A 24,680-nucleotide genomic window follows, 5' to 3' on the forward strand; every position below is an offset into this window, starting at 1 on the left:
AAAAATCTCAGCTCCCTACATAATGCCTCTTTGTCTCAGGACACCACAGGTAACACCAAGGCAAATCCAATACAGATCCTGCTGTCAACACATACAGTCCAGTTGAAAAAATAAGAAAAAGGCCATATTAGCTTTGTAAGATAGAAGGAGGTCATCATTTTTATGGAACTTTAGAACAAGATGGTATCACGTCTATTAGGGTTGAGAGGAGTCCACAGGAGGGGTCAGGGAGAGCATTTCTGAGGAATTAGGCCGGTGAGGCAGACTTAGTGATATATGGTTAGGGTTTCAGCAGGCGGAAATGCATGTGGAAGGCATTCCGGAAGGTGGGACCAGCATGAGCAAAGGCACGATGCCCTGATTCAGTGAGTGAAGAACCAGGCACCTGCAGAGCATTCAGGGAAAAGAACTGCCAGGTGTATAGCACACATTTTCACGTTCAGCCGTCACGACTACCTAGTAACCCCAGGGAAGCTGCCTCGTGGAGGTGGAGGATGGAGAGGTTAGCGGGGACAGTTTTGTAGCAGACTTCCCGGGGTGGAGTGATGGGCACAGAGCCACCTTCGGGAGTTTAATCTGAGAAGTGGGTGCACGTGGACCAGGGTGGGCAGATGCGGAAGGCAGGGACCCAGTAGCTGCTGGGCCTCCAGCAAGACATCAGGGAAAGTGATTCCACTTTTTGGAATCAAACTGATGTCAAGTAAAACAAAGTTATAACACCTGGGTTTGCGAATGTGCGCCTAGTTTACGAGTGGGAGTAGAAAATGGTATCCGGAATTCCCTGGCAGCCCAGGGGTTAAGACCCAGCACTTCCACTGCCGTGGGCCCGGGTTCAATCCCTGTATGGTTAGCTAAGATCCCCCAAGCCATGCAGCACGGCGAAAATTTAAAAAAAAAAGGAAAACAAAATGTTATCATATTTCTGGAGGGTAGGTTGGCGCTACTTAACAGCTTCCTCTGAAAATGTTCATACCTGTTTATCAGTTGCACACCTAAGAATTTCTCTTAAGGAAATAATGAAGGTTGTTTGCAAAGATTTAGCTTCAACGATATTTAACAGAGTTATTTATAATAGCAAAATATTGGAGACCATCTACCTATCCGGAAATTGGGGGTTTGTTAAATAAATGATCACATATACTGTAATATTATGTAGCCATTAAAATAAATACTTTTATGAAATACTGAATGAAAGCAGATTACAACAGTATGTTCATGTTAATCCCATTCTGTTTAAGTATATGAGCTTGTATCTTCAAGAACATATCAACATACAAGTCTAGAAGGTAAAAACATCAACATCTTAAGAATGGTTTTTAATCAGAGTGCTGGGGTATAGCTAGAATTTACTTTTCAAATTCATTTGCACTGATAATGATCAAGGAAAGAGTTTCAAAGGAGAGAGACTCAGTGAGGGATTGAGTCATGAAACATTGCAGTAGTTGAATCTGCACGGCTTGGCACCATGCTGGACTCACGGAAAGCTGGAAGTAAGGTGGACATTGTGAGCCCATGAGCCTGAGAAAGAAGTAATGAGAGTAGAGTGGGGAAGTCAGAGGAAGCAGCTGTTTTGTGTGGGGCATTGGGTGTTGATCATGTTGAGTTTGACGTATGAAGAGAGATCCAGGGGCAAATGTCTAACAAGTTGGTGTGTTAGTCAGAGGCCAACCCTGGCCTGTTTGAGAAAATAGAATGGGTATGTCACAAAGCACTGAAATAAGACTGTCTCCAAGTGTTTTTGGTGTTAGGAATGTAAACTTACTGATACTGGTGACACTCTCCACGGGCAATTGGAAAAACCCATTGGTGTCCTGGGAAAGACTTCCAGAGTGGATTTTGATAACTGAATGGTAGGAATAGCCAGAGCAGATCTTCTCTGAGTTGCCTTTTTCTTAGGTGCTCACGGTGTGAGCAGCCCTCGGTGCCCCTGCATATCTCCGCCGTTTACCAGGAGTCTACAGATGTTCCAGTTTGCACAGATGATCAGTTTCAGTAGAGCTTATAGTATGGGAACATATGCACATTCTCACAGACACAGTTCTCGCCTGTGTCCTGATGTGCGTTGGTTTACATCTGAGAACACCCAGAAATACAGGCATACCTGGTTTTATTGTGCTTCACAGATCATGCATTTTTTACAAATTGAACATTTGTGGCAACCCTGCATCAAGCCAGTCCATTGGCCCCATTTTTCTTACAGCCTTTGTTCACTCCCTGTCTCTGTTTCACATTTTGGTAATTCTTGCAATAGTCCAGATCTTTTCAGTATTATTGTATCTGTTATGGTGATCTGTGGTCAGCATTCTTTAATGTTACTACAACCCAGTGAAGTCTCAGATGATGGTTAGCACGTTTTTTTAGCAATAAAGTATTTGAAAATTAAGGTATGTACATTGTTTTTCAGATATAATGCTATTGTACACTTAGTAGGCTACAGTATAGTGTAAGCATAACTTTTATATGTACAGAGAAACAAAAAAATTCTTATGACTTGCTTTATTTGGAGATATTCACATTTTTGTGGTCATCTGGAACCAAATCCACCATATGTTCAAGGTCTGCCTGTACCCAGAACACATGAGTCATATCTATATACATGCACTAGGGCCTGCCTATATGCAGAGAATGGCCCATCTATATTACATATATTAGGGTTTAACATAAGGTATAAAATGGCTACAAAATAATAAAACTAGCTAAACTCACTTTTCTTACATTTAATCTCTATTGAGATAAGTTCTTTTTTGAAATGCTACGATTGATTTTACAGACAAAGATTCGAAACTTTGGAGGCATTCAAATGAGAAAATATGAAAAGTTCCCAGCATTCTGATGACATGCTCAGAAAGACTTAGTTCTTCTCTGTTTAAAGCCGTGAGTTTTAAAAATTTGCTGAATAAATTTACAAATGATTGAAAACATGTCTTACACCCCACATCAATTCCAAATTTCTGAATAGAAATGAAATCATCTCTTGGGAAGCTCCCACCACGGAGTTGGGCAAGCTTATTGATAAAAAAGGCCGGTTTCTGTATAGTACATGTTTGGATGCACACAGTTAAAAGCCGGTTTTTACAGTATAGTTTTATTCCCGACCAGCATTTTACCTGCATTATATTGATTCCTTAATCTTATTCTTAATGCACTTAATTTCTCTCTACTTTGGCTTTAATAACTAGACTGAAACTTGCATGTGTCTTTCCAAGGAGCAATTGTAAGTATTAAGTTGTTTATAAAATGACTTTTGAACTGCTCAGATGAAAGGTCCCATATAAGTAGCAAATGTTGTTTGTGTTGTTGTTGATCTCATTATGTGTATTTTGTCTGCTGGATACTGTCTTTTACGACACTGAGACCTGCATTTTATAATTTTAAGATGTTTCCCTTCAAGATAGGGTATAATTACGATATTTAACATCAGGAAGTGATTTAGTTTCTCTACCAAAGAATAATTCCTCTTAAATAGTAGATCCCTGAGAAAATGAGTACTTGTTTATGTATAACACTTCTTACTTGACTTGTTGACATCTCTGTAAAATTACCCACATGATTCTCAAGGTCAAAATGCCTAGAGAGTAGGAATAAAGCTAATTTAAAAGTGAACTTCTTATGGGCCACTTAGGGTGGGGTCTGCAACCCCCAGGCCGCAGACTGGTACCAGTCGCAGCCTGTTGGGAGCTGGGCTGCACAGCAGGAGGTGAGCAGCGGGCGAGCAAGTGAAGATTCATCTGCTGCTCTCCATCGTTCCCCATCGCTCACTCGGACTACCGCCTGAACCATCCCCACACCTCCAGCCCCGCCTGTCCGTGGAGAAATTGTCTTCCACGAAACCAGTCCCTGGTGCCAAAAAGGGTGTGGACTGCTGACTTAGGAGACTGCTAGCTTTTTTTTTTTTTTAAGTTTTTTATATATATATATATATATTTTAACATCGTTATTAGAGTATAATTGCTTTACAGTGCTGTGTCAGTTTCTGCTTTATAACGAAGTGAATCAGCTATACATATACATATGTCCCCATATCTCTTGTTTTGTTTTTTTTGTTTGTTTTTTTGCGGTGCGCGGGCCTCTTACTGTTGTGCGGAGCACAGGCTCCGGACGCGCAGGCTCAGCGGCCATGGCTCACGGGCCCAGCCGCTCCGTGGCATGTGGGATCTTCCACGAACCCGCGTCCCCTGCATTGGCAGGCGGACTCTCAACCACTGCGCCACCAGGGAAGACCCTGTCCCCATATCTCTTGCATCTCCCTCCCTCCCAATCCCACCCCTCTAGGTGGTCACAAAGCACCGAGCTGATCTCCCTGTGCTATGCGGCTGCTTCCCACTAGCTGTTTTACGTTTGGTAGTGTATATATGTCCATACCAGAGACTGCTAGCTTTTCACTGCCAGTAGATTGATTCTGTTATTTTTAACTCTTTTTGGGACCAGGGGGTCTCAACCAGGGGACATTTGTCAATATCTGATATTTTTGGTTGCCAAAATGTGGGAGGTACTTCTGGTATCTAGTGGGTAGAGTCCCTGGCTACTGCTAAACATCCTACGGTAATACACAGGACAGGCCCCTGACCCCCCAACAATGAATTATCTAGCCCGTAATGTCAACAGTGCCATGGTTGAGAAACTTACAGACTACTCTTTATGTAGAACGTTAAAAATTCATCTTCAACAGCCAGGGTTTCTCCTAGGTTTGTTGCATATTGTGAATTCTTAATCCCGATGGATCTCTTTACAGGTTGGCATTGTGGGAAGAACGAGAGCTGGAAAAAGTTCCCTCATCGCTGCCCTTTTTAGACTGTCAGAACCTGAAGGTGAAATTTCCGTCTACGGGATCTTGACAACCATAATTGGATTTCACCATTTAAAGAAGACAATGTCAGGTGTACCTCAGGTATGCACATCAGAACATTCTCACATGTTCTTTTTATAAGGCACCTAAGTTTAGCTGCTTTTAAGTTGATTAGTTTTTTCCAATTGCATGAAAGTGTTGATCCGTTTTCCCCCAATAGAGCATATTTTTAGCAGCAGGTGTTTTCAGCAGATACTTTCCTCAGATACCAGGGTTTGTTTGTTCTTTCATTTATTTTGTGTGCATGTGATTTAATAACTGACCCAGACAAATTTCTGGACTCACACTTCCTCAGGTGCCACAGTTTTATCCACTGATAACCACAGAATACTGAGAACAAAATGATAAATGATTAGTGTAGCACTGGAGAGGTTCCTATAGAAAAACACGAATTTTAAGTGTCTTAAAGATGGAATTTTGCTGTAGGAAATAAAGCTACCATTTCAAAGGTGATTATCTCCCTGGAAGGCTTTGTGAAACTGTGGAGCTTTGAGGATTACAGGGTGTATGGATGCTCTGGGGAACCTTTTAGAATTCAACCCTTAATAAATGATTAACCAGGCAGGCAGTACAGAATGACGAGGAAGAGCACAGGACACGGAATCCCATCTCTGTGCACCTCAGTCTTCTCCCCCTTACAAGGCAGCTGACAGGACCAACCCTTCGAGCTGCTGTGAGGACTACGTAAGTCAGTGCATGTGGAGTGCTTCCCGTAGACCCCATACACAGTTGCTGTGACGGTGGAGCGTTGAATTGACCTTCTCTTCCTGGGCTCTGATTCTGTTCTCTTTTGTTCTGCTTCTTAAAGACGTATGACTTTCAGGTATTGTCTTAGAGATTGGATTATATGCACAGTAGAAGCTCCTGCCATTCCTTATGGCTCACCCACCCAACATAATTCAGTGAATTTTATTGAGCAATTACTATCCTCCTTACTATGCCTTCATCTGCCATCCTGCCCTGCTTTGACAGCCTTGCTGATTTTGTTTTTTTAATTTTGAGGGTTTTCTTTTATATTCTCTACAATTATCTGGCCATCAAGGGAAGCTCAGAAAAACACCCTCTTGAGATGAGAAACACAAAGAGGAGTCGACACAAAAAGATCCAGGCAAGTGTTCATCCTGGAATGTGCGTACAATGAGCTCTGTATTGCCTGTTGATTAGGAAGCATATAGAACATGGCACCTAAAGGAAGGAGAACGTGGACTTGTGTCTTATGACTGAGTACAGCAGTTGCTACCTACCCCTGGCCTCTAAAATACCTGGAATTACTGTAAGCATTTTTGAAATCAAGATATTCCTTCCAGACCACAATGAGATGCCACTTCACACCCCTTAAGATGTCTACTATCAAAAAAAAAAAAAAAAAGAAAGAAAATAACAAGTGTTGACTAGGATGTGGAGAAATTACAATCCTCGTGCATTGCTGGTAGGAGTGTAAAATGGTGCAGCCACGGTGGAAAACAAATGGAGTTTCCTCAAAAAAGTTAAAAATCTAATTACTATATGATCCAGTAATTCTGCATAAGGTTATAAACCCAAAAGAATTGAAACAGGGTCTTGAAGAGCTCTCTGTACAAGCATGTTCATAGCAGCATTATTCTCAATTGCAAAAAGGTGGAGGCACCCAAGGGTGCAGCGGCAGATGAATGGATAAACAAAATGTGGTACATATATATACAATGCAGTATTATTCAGCCTTATAAAAGAAGGAAATTCAGACACATGCTACAACACAGATGAACCTTGAGAACATTATGCCAAGTGAAGTAAGCCAGTCGCAAAGGACAAATACGGTATGATGCTACTAATATGAGGTACCTAGAATAGTCAGTTCATGGAGACAAGAAGTAGAATGGTGGCTGCCAGGATGGAGAAGTGGGGAGTTGTTGTTTAATGGGTACCGAGTTTCACTTTTGCAAGATGAAAGGAATTCTGTGGCTGGATGGTGGTGAGGGCTGTACAACAATGTGAATGTATTTAATACCACTGAACTGTACACTCAAAAATGGTTAAAGTGGTAAATTTTATGTGTATTTTACCACAATTAAAAAGAAAAGTTTTAAGAGATCCCTTTCAGGAAAACTGGGAAGAACTTTTCAGTACATATAATCCCTGTATTTAAAGATTCCCTCTGGCTATTAAGATTCGTGACTTGGTGATGACAGTAGAAAATAAATGAGTTTAGATTCCCAAGTTTTAAGTTTTGATTGTACCCATTTCTGAAATGGCCAAATGAGACTATTTAGCAGAAATAACGGGCATCTCTCTAAAGTCCTTTCATATTCTCGGATGAAAGGATCTGGAAGCGTGGCCTGCATTATCTTTAACGTTTCTTAATAAGAAAAGGCTGGGGCTTCCCTGGTGGCGCAGTGGTTGAGAGTCCGCCTGCCGATGCAGGGGACGTGGGTTCGTGCCCCGGTCCGGGAAGATCCCACATGCCGCGGAGCGGCTGGGCCCGCGAGCCGTGGCCTCTGAGCCTGCGCGTTCGGAGCCTGTGCTCCGCAACGGGAGAGGCCACAACAGTGAGAGGCCCACGTACCGTAAAAAAAAAAAAAAAGAAAAGGTTGTATGTTTGTGTACGTAAAGAACTCTATAAATAAAGAAAGCTTGGATGATTCTTGGCTCTGCCGAAAATGTTTGGAAGCACATCTGAGCAAAGACTAAATATACCTTGACATCACCAGGGTTTGGTTCTATTCCATCAGTTTCCACCCTACTTTTGAGCATGCTCTGTGTACACACTCCAGAGAGTGTGTTTATAAAACAGTGCTAAGCTTTGTATCCATGTAGATAATGATCACCAACCACTGTAAACACAGAACCTTTATTTTCCACTTTTCATGTGTTTGTCTCCAGGGCGCAGCGTTGGTTGATTAGAGGGAGAGAATCTGCAGACACTGTGCAATGTGTAAAGGTCCCAGGAAATCATTCAGGAGGCAGCCAGGGATAGAATATTTAAGAGCGTAGACTGAGTGTCAGTATGACCCACATCTTTATTCCTGTTCTGCCTCATACGAGTGTGTGACCTTGAAGAAGTCACTCGGCTTCCAAGCTTCATAGTCCTCCTCATTCTTAAACCAGGTCTGGGAACTGCTGCCACACAGATGTGCTGTGAAGACGGAAGTGGGTGTGAAAACATTTGTGGCCCATGCCTGGTTCTTGGGAACACTCAGGCGATAGGAACTATCATTGTTCTTAAGGATCAGGGCACTAAACTTTTAGGTATTATTTCTGTTTATATAAAAAGAGTAACACATTTTGGACTGACTTTGCTCTTTAATTTCTGTTAATGTGTCCTTGGTGATTTTCTTTATATTTATTGCTTATAATAGAAACCAAATTGTTTCCATCAGGATTGCAGCCCATATGGAAATTCAAATATGGGTAACACTATGAAAAGTTGTATTCTTCAAATAACTCACACATGCTAGAGTCTAAACATAAACCTATGTTTTTTAATATACAAAATTATCATTTCTAAAAAACAAAACCAAATTGTTTATATAAATTCAAAGTAAAGCAAAAAAAAAAACCACAGTAGGAGTTTTGGGGAAAAGCATTAACAGAGAAATGTATCTAATATTTTCTACCAAGAACAAGAAGAGAGAATATCACTTTTTTGTATTCTTTTGATTTCTGGCTCCCCTCCCACCAGGTTCTTTCCTGACTACCACCCTGTACCCACCTGTACTTTCCAGTTCCCCACCAAGACCTCCGGCATTTTTTTCTCATCCCTCCCCACATTCTCGACTATATTCTTCCTCTCCTTGAAGAGAGGGCCTGTGTCTCTCATTTCTGTTGCTCTAGTGCTTGTTGCAGGCCCTGACAGGTCACACAAGTATTAATAATAAGTCCTGACAATCGCAGAATCCTTAACACATTTTAGCCTCTTTTCCTAATTCTCACAATTCTCTCGTCATCCTTATCTGACAGATTTAAAAACCAAGGCATTGTGAGTTTACCCCACTTACCAAGTCAGCAGCAGAGCCAGGATTCAAATTGTGTGTGTGTGTGTTTGGTTTTTTTAAATTGAAGTATAGTTGATTTACAGTGTTTCAGTTGTATAGCAAAGTGATTTTATATATATAAAAGTTATATATACGTAAATTTTTCAGATTCTTTTGTAATACAGGTTACTGCAAGATATTGAATATAGTTCCATTTGCTACAAAGCAGGACCTTGTTTATCTATTTTATATATAGTAGTGTATATTTGTTAATCCCAAATTCCTAATTTATCCCTCCCCGTCAATTTTCCCTTTGGTAACAATTAGTTTGTTTTCTGTGTCTGTAAGTCTATTTCTGTTTTGTAATTAAGTTTATTTCTATCATTTTTTTTAGATTCCACATATAAGGGATATGTGATATTTGTCTTTCTCTGTCTTACTTCACTTAGTATGACAGTCTCTAGCTCCATCTGTGTTGCTGCAAATGGCATTATTTCATTATTTTTTATGGCTGAGTAATATTCCTGTGTGTGTGTGTGTATTATTTCTATGTCTTCGCTATTGTAAGTAGTACTGCTGTGGACACTGGGGTGCATGTATCTTTTTGAATTAGAGTTTTCATCTTTTCCAGATATATCACCAGGAATGGAATTTCTGGATCATATGTTAACTCTTTTTTCAGTTTTTTAGGGAACCTCCATACTGTTTTCCATAATAGCTGCACCAATTTACATTCCCACCAATGGTGTAGGAGGGCCCCCCTTTCTCCACATCATCTCCACCATTTATTTTTTGTAGATTTTTTAATGATGGCCATTTTGACTGGTGTGAGGTGATACCTCATTGTAATCTTGATTTGCATTTCTCTAATAATTAGTGACATTGAGCATCTTTTCATGTGCCTGTTGGCCATCTGTATGTCTTTGGAGAAATGTCTGTTTAGATCTTATGCCTATTCTTTGATTGGGTTGTTTGGTTGTTTGATATTGAGCTCTATAAGTTGTTGTATATACAGAAATCTGTTGCATTTCTATACACTAACAACAAAATATCAGAAAGAGAAATTACGGAAACAATCCCATTTACCACTGCATCAAAAAAAAAAAAAAAAAAAGAAAACCTAGGAATAAACCTACTTAAGGAGGCAAAAGACCTGTACTCCAAAAACTTTTAAGATTCTGATGAAAAAAATGGAAGACAACACAGATGGAAATGTGTACTGTGTTCTTGGATTGGAAGAATCAATATTGTTAAAATGACCATACTACCAGAGCAATCTACAGATTCAATGCAATCCCTATAAAATTACCAATGACATTTTTCACAGAACTAGAACAAAAATTTTTTAAATTTGTATGGAAACAGAAAAGACCCTGAATAGTCAAAACAACCTTGAGAAAGAAGTAAGAAGCTGGAGGAATCACACTCCCTGACTTGAGGCTACACTAAAAAGCTACAGTAATGAAAACAGTATGGTACTGGCACAAAAATCAGACCCATAGATCAATGGAACAGAACAGAAAGCCCAGAAATAAAACCACACACTTATGGTCAGTTAATCTAAGACAAAGGAGGCAAGAATATACAATGGAGAAAAGACAGTCTCTTCAGTAAGTGGTACTGGGAAACCTGGACAGCTACACATAAAAGAATGAAATTAGAACATTCTCAACACCATATACAAAAATAAACTCAAAATGAATTAGACTATTAAACACCTAGAGGAAAACACAGGCAGAACACTCTTTGACATAATTTGCAGCAATATTTTCTTGGATCTCTTAAGAGTAATGGAAACAAGAACAAAAATAAACAAGTGGGACCTAACTAAAAGGCTTTTGCACAGCAAGGGAAACCATGAACAAAATGAAAAGACAGCCTACGGAATGGGAAAAAATATTTGCAAATGATGCAACCCACAGAGGATTAATTTCCAAAATACACAAACAGGATTCAAATTTAATTTATGGAGATTTCTGACTCCATAACCTGAGAAGCTAACCACTCTGCTAATGACTTCAACGCACTGTTGACCGCTGACACAATAGAACTGCTTCATATCGTGATTTCAAGTGTGTGTGCACGTGCGCACACACAGAGAGGAACAAAGATTTCACAATATTACTCTTGCTCTGTACTCTGATATCTTCTATTATATCAGTTCTGTTCTAGTTCATATAAAAGACAAAATGATGGTCATGAGGTACAAAATGGACATCATGATCCATTGGTTGCGCCTGCAGGTTGACAGACACCACCCCTCACTGTCCCCCTGTTGGGCTGGGCTCCCGGTCATTGTTAGCATCACACCAGGAGCTTCACTGTTGTTCCAGATTCTCATAGCAGCCCCGCAGGGTTAGCCCTGTTTTCCAGTTAGGGAACTGAGTCTTGAGGACGTTAATAACTTACCCTGAGTCAAATAGCAGTAGAATCAGAATTTAAAACTGTCTGACTCCAAATTTATTTCTTTTCAATAAATGTTTGTCGAACTTAATGATGTTCTCATCAGATGTTTTCCCCATTTTTCCTACCACCCCATTCAAAATGATTCTCCAAAGCATAACAAAAGTGAGTAAGTATAGAGCAAAGAGGGAAGATACTACTCCTAATGCTATGTCCCTCATTTGGAGAGTATCAGTTTAGAAATGTGTTATTCACTTATGTCATGGTCTAATAAGTTCAGGAGAAGATACTCAAAATCTTACCCAAAAGAGCCAAGAACGCTTTCTCTTTACAATGTCTAGCTGGCTGTGGAGGTGGAGAAAGTCTGGTTGTTTGGTTACTTGAAGTTACTTATCTAAGTGCAGAAAACTTACATCCCTCTTCTTCTAAAATGAGTAGGAAGCAGTGTTGCATGTGTCTCAACACCCTGATTTAGGGAACCTACGAAACTGCGAGCAAACTGCAGAGGGGAGCCCAGTGCTGTTGCTTTGAGTCGCCCCGCTTAGGTGGGCCAGGCCTCCATCATCTTCCCTGGCTCCCTGTGATCCTGGGAGTAGCAGCGAGCTTCCAGGATGTTCTCTCTCCCAGGCTCATCGCCGTCACTGCTGACCCCCCCGTGAGCGTGTCGGAATTGGGGGAGATGTGATAGCAGCAAAGACCTGCATAGGAACCAGAGGCAGGGGAATGGTGAGGACTCAGTCTTGGAGTCCTGAGGGGAACTTTCAAAAACAAGTACTGTATTTGTAAGAATGAACTCCTCAAACTGTGTTCAAAATTTCAGGAATAAGCAGAAAATGGAAGCACTTCCTAGGTAATTTCCTTAGACAAAACAGGTAGATGAAATGTATGCAGCATTCGTGCTCGCCATCTGAAGTAATGAAGTATGTTCCCCAGAAAGAACACCAAGGTGAGATGATATTCGGGGAGTAGCTTGCTTATCTGAAAGGATCTGGAAAAATGGATTTCAGAACCTCTTTGGATGATCTCTACACCTAGAGCCCTTGTCCTCTTGGCACAAAGAAAATGTTTTCAGTGGAAGAGGGCTTCCGTGCAAATGCAGTATTTATGATCGCAGCCCAAGGGTTGGCACAGATCAGCAGCCATCATCGTTATCATGATTAAACAGATCGATATTTTGTATTTAATAGGTTTTATTTCAAATCAAAGCAAAAAGCTAAGTATTTTTTTTAAATAGCCCACTCTGCTCTTTTGGTATTTACATTCCCTGAGTTTTCTTCAGTGGGTTAAAGAAGGTGAACCACAGCTGTCTCTTTAAGACTTCTCCCTGGTTACCTGGTTTTCTTTCCCTTTTTTTCTTGTTGCGAACAAAACTGAAAAGAGAGAAGAGGCAGATGTGCTGTTACTAGTAAAGAAATACAACTGGATTCTAGCCTAATGCAGTCGGCCCTTTGTCTCTGACACTGAAGTCTTCATTAAATCCCTTGGAACTGCTCCCTGGAGCCCCTGGAAGAGGACTTAATGGGACTTAAATTCTCTTTCCTTTGTTGGCAAAGGATCTTCTTTTCTTCTGAGTGTGGATGATGATCAGTTCATTCAGAGGCTACAGGACTTAAAAAAGGAGAGCAAGAGGGAAACCAAGATTTAAAGTGGTTTCAGATGATTCCCTTATTCGTGAAACAGGTACACTAGTTGACCCTTCAATAAGGTCCTCCAATTAGAAATGAGAACACACCTCTTAGGAAACAGCAGCAGTAGCTGCTTTTGATGATAGATTTTAATAGAGGGCAGTTTCCCAGTTTGGCACTGAAACAGGGCAAACTGTTGTGTATTATCTGCTTAATTTGTAACCACTTGTACTGCTTTTGCCTTGATCCCAACTTGTTTTACGCTTAGAAGCTTAGTGGGTAGGGTTTCTTTTTAAGATAATGAGGGTCTTGTCTTCTTCCAGCAGAGTATGCAAAAGATCCAGTAAGACTACAGTTTTCAGTCTTGCACTTGTGTTGAGGGATGATCAATTTACTACATTAAATGCTCTAATTTAGAGTGGCCATTTTTGGGTCACACGCCTAATATGAACTTGTGTTATGTTAGTAACAAAGGAAAAAATTACGAATATGGCACAAAGGATTAAATTAGAGAAGTGTAAACTTTCAACCATGATGAAGACAGTTGTGAAGCTAGTGCTCCATTTAAAATATTACATTGAATAAGAGTAATTGTTTTCCTGACTCTGCTGTGCCAGCTAACTCTTGTTAAGTGAGGTTTAATTGTGTACCTTCAGAAAAAAATATACATGGGCCAGTAAATTTAGTGTATATTTACATGAAGTTTGTGTGTCCTACCATAAATCGCTACACTGAAGTGTTCTGCCTGCACTTATTTATGCGATTAATTTATTAACTTCATTGCTTAGAGGCTGGTAATTTAAATAATCATATCTATCAGAAATGATCATTAATTTGCCCTTTTCTGCTCTTGCAGTATGTGTCTACTGTGAGCACTTTTATTACCTTTCGAAGATAATATAATGGTCTCTTATTTGGCAAGTGATGAAGGTAGAATGAGTAGAAACCAAAATGAACACGATGCATAAAACACACTGACATATTTAAACGGACATTTTTCAAAAACTGCCTGCTGGCTTTAAAGAAAAGTGTAGCTTCAATCAGTTGATGTTATAATAAATCATTCTTTTTTAAAAAATTGAAGTATAGTTGATTTACAAAATTGTGTTAATTTCTGCTGTACAGCAAAGTGATTCAGTCACACACACACACACACACACATTCTTTTTTATATTCTTTTTCCACTACGGTTTATCACAGGATATTGAATATAGTTCCCTGTGCTATACAGTCGCACCTTGTTGTTTATCCATTCTCTATATAATAGTTTGCATCTGCTAACCCCAAGCTCCCAGTCCATCCCTCCCCCATCCCACCTCCCCCTTGGCAACTGCAAGTCTGTTCTCTGTATCTCTGAGTCTGTTTCTGTTTAAGTTCATTTGTGTCATATTTTAGATTCCACATAAAAGTGATATCATGTGGTATTTGTCTTTCTCTTTCTAACTTACTTCACTTAGTATGATAATCTCTAGGTCCATCCATGTTGCTGCAAATGGCATTATTTCATTCTTTTTTATGACTGAGTAGTATTCCATTGTATATATGTACCACATCTTGTTTTTTTCAGAAATTTATTTTTAACATCTTTATTGGAGTATAATTGCTTTACAATGTTGTGTTAGTTTCTTCTGTATAACAAAGTGAATCAGATTTATGTATACATATATCCCCATATCTCCTCCCTCTTGAGTCTCCCTCCCACCCTCCCTATCCCACCCCCTAGGTGGTCACAAAGCACCGAGCTGATCTCTGTGCTATGCAGCTGCTTCCCACTAGCTAGCTATTTTACATTTTATGCACCACATCTTTATCCATTCATCTGTCAATGAACATTTAGGTTGTTTGCATGTTTTGGCTATTGTGAATAGTGCTTCTATGAACATAGGGGGTGTGTGTATCTTTTTCAATAATAGTTTTGTCTGGATATATTCCCAGAAGTGGAATTGGAACCTCCATACTGTTTTCCACAGTGGCTGCACCAACTTACATTCCCACCAACAGTGTAGGAGTGTTCCCTTTTCTCCACACCCTCTTCAGCATTTGTTATTTGTAAGCTTTTCAATGATGGCCATTCTGACTGGTGTGGGGTGGTACCTCTTTGTAGTTTTGCTTTGCATTTCTCTAATAATTAGTGATGTTGAGCATCTTTTCATGTGCCTGTTGGTCATCTGTATGTCCTCTTTGGAAAAATGTCTATTTAGGTCTTCTGCCCAGTTTACAATGGGGTCGTTTGGTTTTTTGTTGTTGAGTAGTATGAGCTGTTTGTATATTTTGAAAATTAAGCCCTTGTCAGTCTCATCATTTGCAAATATTTTCTCCCAGTACATAGGTTGCCTTTTTGTTTTATGGTTTTCTTTGGTGTACAAAAGCTTGTAACTTTGATTAGTCCTATTTGTTTATTTTTGCTCTTATTTTTATTGCCTTGGGAGACTAACCTAAAAAAAGCATTGGTATGATTTGTGTCAGAGAATGTTTTGCCTGTCTGCTCTTCTAGGAGCTTTATGGTGTCATGTCTTATGATTAAGTCTTTAAGCCATTTTGAGTTTACTTTTGTGTATGGTGTGAGGGTGTGTTCTAACTTCACTGATTTACATGCATTGTCCAACTTTCCCAACACCACTTGCTAAAGAGACTGTCTTTTCTCCATTGTATAGTTTTGCCTCCTCCATCAAAGATCAGTTGACTGTAGGTGTGCAGATTTCTGGGCTCTCTATTCTGTTCCGTTTATCCATAGTCTGTTTTTATGCCAGTACCATGCCATTTTGATTACTGTAGCTTTGTAGTATTGTCTGAAGTCTGGGAGGGTTATGCCTCCTGCTTTGTTCTTTTTCCTCAGGATTGCTTTGGCAATTCTGGGTCTTCTATGGTTCCATATAAATTTTAGGAGTATTGGTTCTAGTTCTGTTAAAAATGTCCCGGGTAATTTGGTAACAATTGCCTTAAATCTGTGGATTGCTTTGGGTAGTATAGTCATTTTAACAATATTAATTTTTCCAATCTAAGAGCTTGGGATAGCTTTCCATTTCCTTGAATCACCTTCAGTTTCCTTTATTAATGTTTTCTAGTTGTCAGCATAAAAGTCTTTCACCTCGGGGATTCCCTGGTGGCGCAGCAGTTGAGGGTCCCCTGCCGATGCGGGGGACGCAGGTTCGTGCCCTGGTCTGGGAGGATCCCACATGCTGCGGAGCGGCTGGGCCCGTAAACCATGGCCGCTGGGTCTGCACGTTCGGAGCCTGTGCTACGCAATGGGAGAGGCCATGGCAGTGAGAGGCCCGCGTACCACACACACACAAAAAAAGTCTTTCACCTCCTTCATCAGGTTTATTCCTAAGTATTTTAATTTTTTATATATGATTTTAAAAGCGATTATTTTTTACATTCCCTTTCTGATATTTCACTGTTAGTGTAAAGAAATGCAACCAATTTCTGTATGTTAATCTTGGGTCCTGCTACCTTGCTGAATTCATTTATCAGTTCTAGTAGTTTTTGTGTGGAGTCTTTAGGGTTTTCTATATATAGTATCACGTCGTCTATATATAATGACAGCTTTACCACTTCTCTTCCAATTCAGATACCTTTAATTTCCTTTTCCTGTCTGATTCCTGTCTAAAATATCATTATTTTCATTCAATTTTTTAATTGAAATTTTACTGATTTTGAAATACATATTTGGCATATCATAACAAAGAGAAATATTCTTATTTACTAAACCGTGTTCTTCCATCAAATACTGCTAAATAAACACGTGAAGTTGCCCAATATGTCCTTTTAGACTGACAGTGTAGACTTAAGTGGGGACCCTTACTGCAGTGGGAAATCCTTAAACTTATTTTTTTTTCTTTTTATGACAATCAGAAGTGGTTTGATGATAATTAGCAGAACATCCTTAAGGCCTAAAGAGTGTCAGAGGGCTCTGATTAAAGCTCAGAATGAAGCAGCTGCAGGCATTGGTCAGGGTCTCAGAAATGAGGGACTCCTCTTTCTGCAAAGAATGCCACGTTCATCCCCCAGTCGTTGGGGAGCTTCATCCCCTTTGACGAGTTTCCTAAAGAGAAGGTGAGGGAGGTGACAATAGAGAAAGGCTTTGATTATGAAATAGGTGATTGAACTTTAAGTGGGTATCCCTGTTCTCTTGAGCGACAAAAACCACCCTTCCCAAACGTGCTGATACTGTGAGCCCATTCGTTGCTCAAGAAGGTCTATCTTTTAAAAACAAAGAGGTTTTTTTTTGTGGATTAGCTCAGGTAATGCCTCTATAGAGTGTACATTGAAAACCAGGTGGACACTTCAAACCTTAGACCTCTTACAGGATGTAAATTTGCTCTATGAGAGGGGCCTGCAGGAAAAAATGTGATGGGCAGAGAAACGTTCTTGTCGTTATTATAAGCAAAGAGACCCTGTCTCACTTCTCCCAGTTAGGCTCAAAGCTGGTTCATTAACCTGGTCTCTTTCAGGCCCTTTATCTCCTCAAACACCAGTCTTTGAAAAGGCCCTCATTTGGGCCCCAGAGTAGAATCCTGCCCATGGTGTACAGCATTGGGGGGAAGGTGGAGGAGAGTCAGAGGAGAGGGAGGAATACTGGGGACCAGCCTCCCCTCGACTGGCCACGTCATTTGTGTAAACCTCATGGAAACAGCTAAAGGAAGAGAAGTCGCCTGCATATTAGAATCCTAGAGATAATAATAATTACAGGGAGTAAAAAATTTTTATAAAAGTCTAAGTAAAATGATGGTTATTCCCCTGACAAGGAATTCTTACCTTTGCTTACATGGTGGCTTAATCTTTGATCCTAAATTTGAGAGTTGTAAGGGAGACCTTAAATTTGGCTCCAGGGATTTTTCAGTTCAATTCAATCATCATTTTGAAATGTCATACGACCAGTGATTTTCAGAGCTTTGGAGGCACACTGTCCACTTAATCAACTTTGTGCCAATAAAGCTCCCTTTATAATGTCTTTTTAGTTTTGGGTTTTGCTTAGGGATACATCTTCTTTGGTGGCACACCATGTGTCTTCTGCATCCATTCCTCACCAGACTTAAAACGAAGACAATAGGGAAAGTAGGTACCGGAGGCTCTCTGAGTGTCATTCTTCATGGGCAGAGAAGAGAAATGCCTGCCTTCTTCATCTTTCTTCTCAGGCTTTTGTGAAGTGAGGAGGAATAGTCCAGCCCCAAGACCAGGCAGGATTTGAGGCTGGTGATTCTGAGCAGTTCCCGGGGACTTGTGGAAGACTCAGATCTCCTCTTGTTCCCACATGTGTGCCTCACATTGTTCTAGCCCCTTCACTGAAAGGAGCCAACTGGGCTCTTCTCTGCTGCCCATATTCTTGTGCCCTGGCTTACTAGAGCCTTCCAGAAGAAAACGTAAATGACCTGCATAAGCTTATGTACAAGATTCTCTCTTGAAACCCAGAAAGGCGTATATTTCCAGAGTAATTTCCTTGTGGTTCCTCTCAAAGCAGATGAATAGGAAAAGCTTTTTAAATTAAAATAATTTTATTATGGCTCATGTCACAGTGGGTTTCAGGTTACCCTGCCCTTGCAGTTAGTAATGATGTTCTGTGAGGCCTGTAATCTTGATGCACAGGTGAGATAACAGGGGGATCAGCTGATGCAGAATCAGAAGCAGTCTCTTCATGAACAGAGGTGCCACGGGCTCCCATACTTGACATTCTCTTTGAACATATGGAGATGTTCCTTTCACACATATGGAGAGATTCCCCATCCCAGAAGGCTGTTGTACCAATGGAGAAAATATCCTAGTTCATTCTTCAGTGCCAATGTGCAAAAATTTAACAATTTTGCTTTGAGGCACAAACCTCAACTAATCATGCTGTTGGTATTTCCCAGTATCACACCAAGATTGACAATCAATTTATCTAGCTCTCTTGATGTAAAGTTACTCAAATTAGTATATCCTCATTTTTTTTCTGAGCAGATATTACCAGGAAGGTATTTTAAAAAAAATCAAATCTTCCTTTCTCTTCTTCAACTTTTTTTTTTTTTTTTTTTTGCAGTATGTGGGCCTCTCGCTGTTGTGGCCTCTCCCGTTGTGGAGCACAGGCTCAGCGGCCATGGCTCACGGGCCTAGCTGCTCCGCGGCATGTGGGATCTTCCTGGACCGGGGCACGAACCCGTGTCCCCTGCATCGGCAGGTGGACTCTCAACCACTGCGCCACCAGGGAAGGCCCAACTTCTTCTTAAGATGACACATTTCCACACTTTCTTGTTAGTGTTCAATCCTCCAGAAGATATTTTGGAGCATACTTTGTACAGTGGAAAATTAATTTGGAGATACAATTTTGTAAAAAAGCATTTGCAACCTTATTAATGATTATAGGGAATTTTGGTGGTTTGTTTTGTATTTTAATTCTGTTCTGTAAGCATTCAAACATGATGGAAAGAGTTTAAGGTAATAACATTCACTATTTTGGGGTATTTAGGAACCGGTTTTATTCACTGGAACAATGAGGAAAAATCTGGATCCCTTTAATGAGCATACGGATGAGGAACTGTGGAATGCCTTAGAAGAGGTAATTTATTGAATGTAATTAACTTGTTAGCATCAGTATGTGTGTGTACTTTTATAGCAGCACAGGTAATTAAGGGGAGCTTATTGGTTTAACTGACTTTATTTAGCTCCAAGGAGAACACTGATGACATGGGTACATGTGTAAATTAAAACATGTTTAATGGTGATGAAAACCAACAAGATAATGCCTTATGCTTTCATTTTAGCTTTTCCCTAGAACCCAAAGCAACTAGGTATATTATCTTGTCCTTAGTAGAACACTAAACTAGAAGTTATAATTATGAGTTCAAATTCTACTAAGTGACCTAGTGAATTAGTTACCTTAATTACTTTGCAATGTTCATTGTATTCCTCTGGTCTTAGGGAATATCAACTAAGTGGAGACAATAGTAGTTTTTCATTATTAACTGAAAGATAAATGAGATCATACCAACAAAATGCCATGAAGTTTCATAAGAGAGTGTCTATAAAGGTAAATTATATAATTGGAATGTGATGATAGTTACTTATTGGCGATCATGTCCTTTTAATGCCGCAGCATGAATGCAGGTAAGAGAACCCTGGAGCTTTTGCTCAGTTTTTATATGGATCGGTTCATTTCTAGAGGATTTTCTGTTACTTGTGTCATGTTTCCCTTTGGCCCACTTCTTTGAATTTCCTCACCCTTGCGTGAAAAGGATTTTGACTTGTTAAATTGCTGTTGGTTTGTATATTTTGATACAAATTATTTTGTGTATTGGTCCTAGTTTTGCAAATTGATTCTACTAATGGCAGAAACTGTATCTAGACTTCTAAACCATAAACAGACTTCTAATTTCTCATAGGACCTAGTTCAGTCTTATTCTTTTAAAAAAGTAAGCACTTAATAAATAGGTACTAAATGTTTGATTGATCTCATTTCAGAGAAGTGTGGCTTATTTCTTTCAAAAAAATTTTTTTTTACACATATCCAAATGACTGTTCACACTGTTGTTTTGAATTGGTGTGTTTGTCATTTAGTGTCACCCTTCCAGGGAAGCTCCGAAATCTGTAATATATAGATGAGCTTTGACTGTGAGCAAGCAGATTTGGAGGCCTGACAATTTCCTGCAGGGAATTCTGGTTTCTGAAGGCATGTCGGCACTGAGTCTTTACAAACTACCCCTCTTTCCAGCAACTGTGGGGATTTTATTTTCCTAAATCAGGCTGATTGCTTCACCTTCTCCTACTTGAGAAGCAGTGGACCTCTGATTTCATTTAAGCTTATGAGTCTTTCTACAGTGAAATTCTAGAAGAGAAGAGGTGGGGAGAGCAGTTAACCATTAAATATAAAGAAAGAAGGATGAGCCACTGCTCTTGAACTCACAAAACAGATTTAATGGTGAAACTGTGACATCTTAAAAAAAAACAAAACTGGAAGTACTGGTAAATTATTTTCCTATTTGTTTCCAAGCTCGAGATCTCTCTTAACAGAGTCTCAGGTAGTAAAATTACTCTAGAATTTTGGACAGAGAGGAAATATTAATTGGGAGACAAATCCTGTAAAAAACTATCTTAGAACTGGGCCCTAACTTATACTTAATTCATCTGTAGGAGCCAAAATTTAGCTAAAATTTAGTAGCCTCTCAATTCTAAAAACGATGAGGTGGTGGAAGTGGTAGACAACACTGAGATCTGCCTTTATTTAAACCACATTTGGAACTTACTGTAAAAAGAAACATGAGTTTATTTCACAAAGTGAAGTGTGTGGTTTCCATGTATTGCTTCCGGAATTGACCCTATTACTTTACTGATATGTCTTAGAGTGAGAAATCATCCCATCATTTTGTCTAGGAATTGTTTCTTTATGATTTTTTAAAATAAAACCTACCACATCTTTTATTGAAAAACATACAAATATGTCATAAAGAAATAATTCCCAGAGAAACAGAATGATGGGATGATTTCTCACTCTAAGACGTTGCACTAAAGCAATGAGGTCAATTTTTTTTTTTTAATGAGGTCAGTTTTTAAGTGAACTAAAAAACTCCAGTCATTGGTTAATAAATGATGCCAAACTAGACATGTGAACCCAAACTCATAGAGTTGGCCTGCAAGTGAGAGGGCACCACTATGTTTTCCTCTTTAAGAACTTCAATTAAAAGAAAAAGATGCTTAAAAAAATTTTTTTTTAGGTCCTCTTAGTTCTGTCTCCTCCTTCTCCCTTGGTGGAGATGGACATTCAGAAGGGAGACAGTCCTAATAATGGTGCCCGTCTCATCTTGGTTACTTTTCAAAATATGCTGAAATATGTTTTTCTTATACTGAAGAATAGCCAGCTGACTGTAAACTGAAGAAAGTTCATCAGAAATTGGTGCCAATTAGGGCACCTGAAAAGCAAGGGCAGCTCTACAAATATAGCGTAAGTAGTGAGTGAAGAAGATGAAGCACTTTATCACTCAAAGGTTAAAAGAGCACAGCAGATAAAACTCTGGAAATGAATCATCGATGTGTTGCTTCTATTAAAAAAAACAAAACAGCTTAGATACTGGGATTTACAATTGAAAGTGCTATGTCATGTCAAAACTGTGAAGAAATCACCCAGTTATGTTTCTATGTTGATAACGTTGATCCTCTGTTAGGACACAAGTATGTCTCATCATACTGAAAACCAAGATACAGAAATCTGCAGCCTGTGCATCAGGAACCACGTGATTCAGTCCTGGCTTTGGCGACAGGTCACATTTCCATTTCTCTGGGCCTTGTATTTAGGTGAGCAGGCTCTCCTTTACTTCATTTACTGCTGGCTCTGCTCTACTAAAATCTCTTCCCCATCTGTTGACTGCATTTCACTCTCTCTTTCCAGCCCACACCAGCCTTTCTTTTTGAAAAGAACGTTCCATAAAATGTGGAAACCATCTGACATCTGTGTTAACTTCCTATGAGGGGCGTTGGCACCTGGTTGGTAGATACAGTACACGCAGATTACTTTGAAAATGTTTATGATGATAGAAATAAGGTACCCTATAAGTTCAGTTTATTTATATATTTTTAAAATTTTATTTATTTTTGGCTGCATTGGGTCTTCGTTGCTGCGCCCGGGCTTTCTCTACTTGCGGTGAGCGGGAGCCACTCTTCATTGTGGTGCATGGGTTTCTCATTGCAGTGGCTTCTCTTGTTGTGGAGCATGGGCTCTGGGCGCATGGGCTTCAGTAGTTGTGGCTCGCGGGTTCTAGGGCACGGGCTCAGTAGTTGTGGCGCACGGGCTTAGTTGTTCCACGGCATGTGGGATCTTCCCGGACCAGGGCTTGAACCCGTGTCCCCTGCACTGGCAGGCGGATTCTTAACCACTGCACCACGAGGGAAGCCCCCATAAGTTCAGTTTGTTACCTTTCAGTTTTGCTATAGTTTATTATTTTCCAAAGCTCAAAAAAGATCTGAAGTATTCTATACTGAGTTGTATAGTTTTTAATAGTATTATATGCTCCATTTTCCTTAAATTATAACTTTTTTAAGTTCTTTCCACAGTTTAAAGTATGATGTTATGATATCTTGGAGCCAGTTGTTTAATAATATATTCCTTTTATACTTATATTTAATAAGAAAATAGTGTTATATATAAATTATCTATTTATATGGATTTATTTTCTAATTTATAGGAACAGACATGTCACAAGAAGAGATGAACTTGTGGCTTCATTCATACAGCCAACAAATATCTACTGAGAGCTTTCTAGACAGCCATTGTTTCAGATTCTGGGGTTATCACAGTCATTAAAAGAAACAAAGTCTCTACCCTTTTGGAACTTAAATTCTCCTGGGGAAGATGGAAAACAAGCCAATGCATATGTAACAAAGTCTCAGTGCTGATACTTGCAAAGGAGAAAAATAAAGCAGAACAGGAAGAGGGGCTAGCTGACAGCATTATTAATAATGGGCAATATCTGTTGATCTCTTTGTATCAATCACTGTTGTAAATTCTACACATAATGACTCATTTTATACTCTGACAATGTTAGGAGGTAAACACCTTTATTATACTATAGTCTTATTTAGAGTTTAGGAAGCTAAGATAAACTGCAGGAAGTTGCCCAATTGGCAGAGCCAGGTAGGACTTATGCCCAGGCTGTCTGGCTGCAAGGCTCCAATTTTTTTGTTTTAAAATTTTCAGATCACAAGAACATGGAAGGAGTAGTATGATGAACACATATGCACCTTCACCTTGATTCACCAGCTGTTAATATTTTTCCACATTTGCTTCCTCTCTTCCATATATTTTGCTGAACTGCTTGTAAGTTGTAGCAATGTTTATTAAAAGTTGCAGTTCACCTTTAAATACATAAATATACACCTTGCAAGAACAAGGACATTCTCTCACATAACACAGTTTTCTAAATCAAGAAATTTAATAGTAATATCACACTATTATCTGTTTTCAGATTCTCCAGTTGTAACTCCTAGTTATTACTGTCTACTGACTCTATTGTGTTTTTTTCCATTCTAATATTAAATTATACTGGGTTGGCCAAAAAGTTAGTTCAGTTTTAAGTAAAAATAAAAGACATTTTTCATGTTCACCAAGACCTTTATTGAATGATGTATTCGTTAACGGAATGAACTTTTTGGCCAAACCAATAACTTGAATATATGATTATACTATAGAAAGCCTTCATATTCTTATTATTCTCATAACCATCCCTGATTCATAAATGAAGACAGAATCTCAGAAAACAGTATTTTCTGAAAAACACTGCTTCTCACAACGCTTATTCCTCATGAGGCAAATATGGACAACTGGAAGGAAAGTAAAAAACCAGATTAGTGATGAGATGCCATCCCAGTAAGGGGCAAGTGTAAAATTATTTCTTCAAAGTCAGGATGTCAGTTTTAAGAAACACCAACCCACTTGCACCACACTACAAATCTTACCCTTTAGATTTTTGTACTTTTCATGCAGTCCCTAAATACGAATACCATATTTAATCCTAACTCTGAATTCCCCTTTCTTGGGATTGGACTTCAACAGGAGCACAGTTTGGGATCACATTCATAGAAGTGCTTCAGCATTTAGGATACCACGAAAATATTGCCCACTCACCCTTGGTGTTTTGTTATTTGACACTATAATTGTGTCCCTGATCATTGGCCATCACTCATCAATCTGTTGGTGTCTTAATTTGAAATGTATTTACTCTTTGTTCTTTAACTTCAAATACAGCCTGAGTTTGGTTCTTGTTCTGTAGTACTTCTCCAAAATAAATATTCGTTGAATTGATCCCTACCACCCAATGTACTTTCAGATTAACTTCGGAAGTTGAAAGCTTGGTTTTCTTTTTTATCTTATGATTACAGTTTTATGAAGATACA

General features: G+C 39.3%; 1 protein-coding gene across 1 annotated transcript in view; it reads left to right on the forward strand.

Moving 5' to 3' along the window:
- The window catches only part of LOC115853301 (ATP-binding cassette sub-family C member 4-like), a 166,779-nt gene that overhangs the window by 111,269 nt on the left and 30,830 nt on the right, over window positions 1-24,680 (forward strand). Inside the window, 2 exon segments of the mRNA XM_060287854.1 lie at window positions 4,733-4,888; window positions 19,267-19,356. Coding sequence (XP_060143837.1) covers window positions 4,733-4,888; window positions 19,267-19,356 — 246 coding nt within the window.

Source organism: Globicephala melas, chromosome 18 (assembly GCF_963455315.2).
Source record: "Globicephala melas chromosome 18, mGloMel1.2, whole genome shotgun sequence".
Lineage (NCBI taxonomy): Eukaryota > Metazoa > Chordata > Mammalia > Artiodactyla > Delphinidae > Globicephala > Globicephala melas.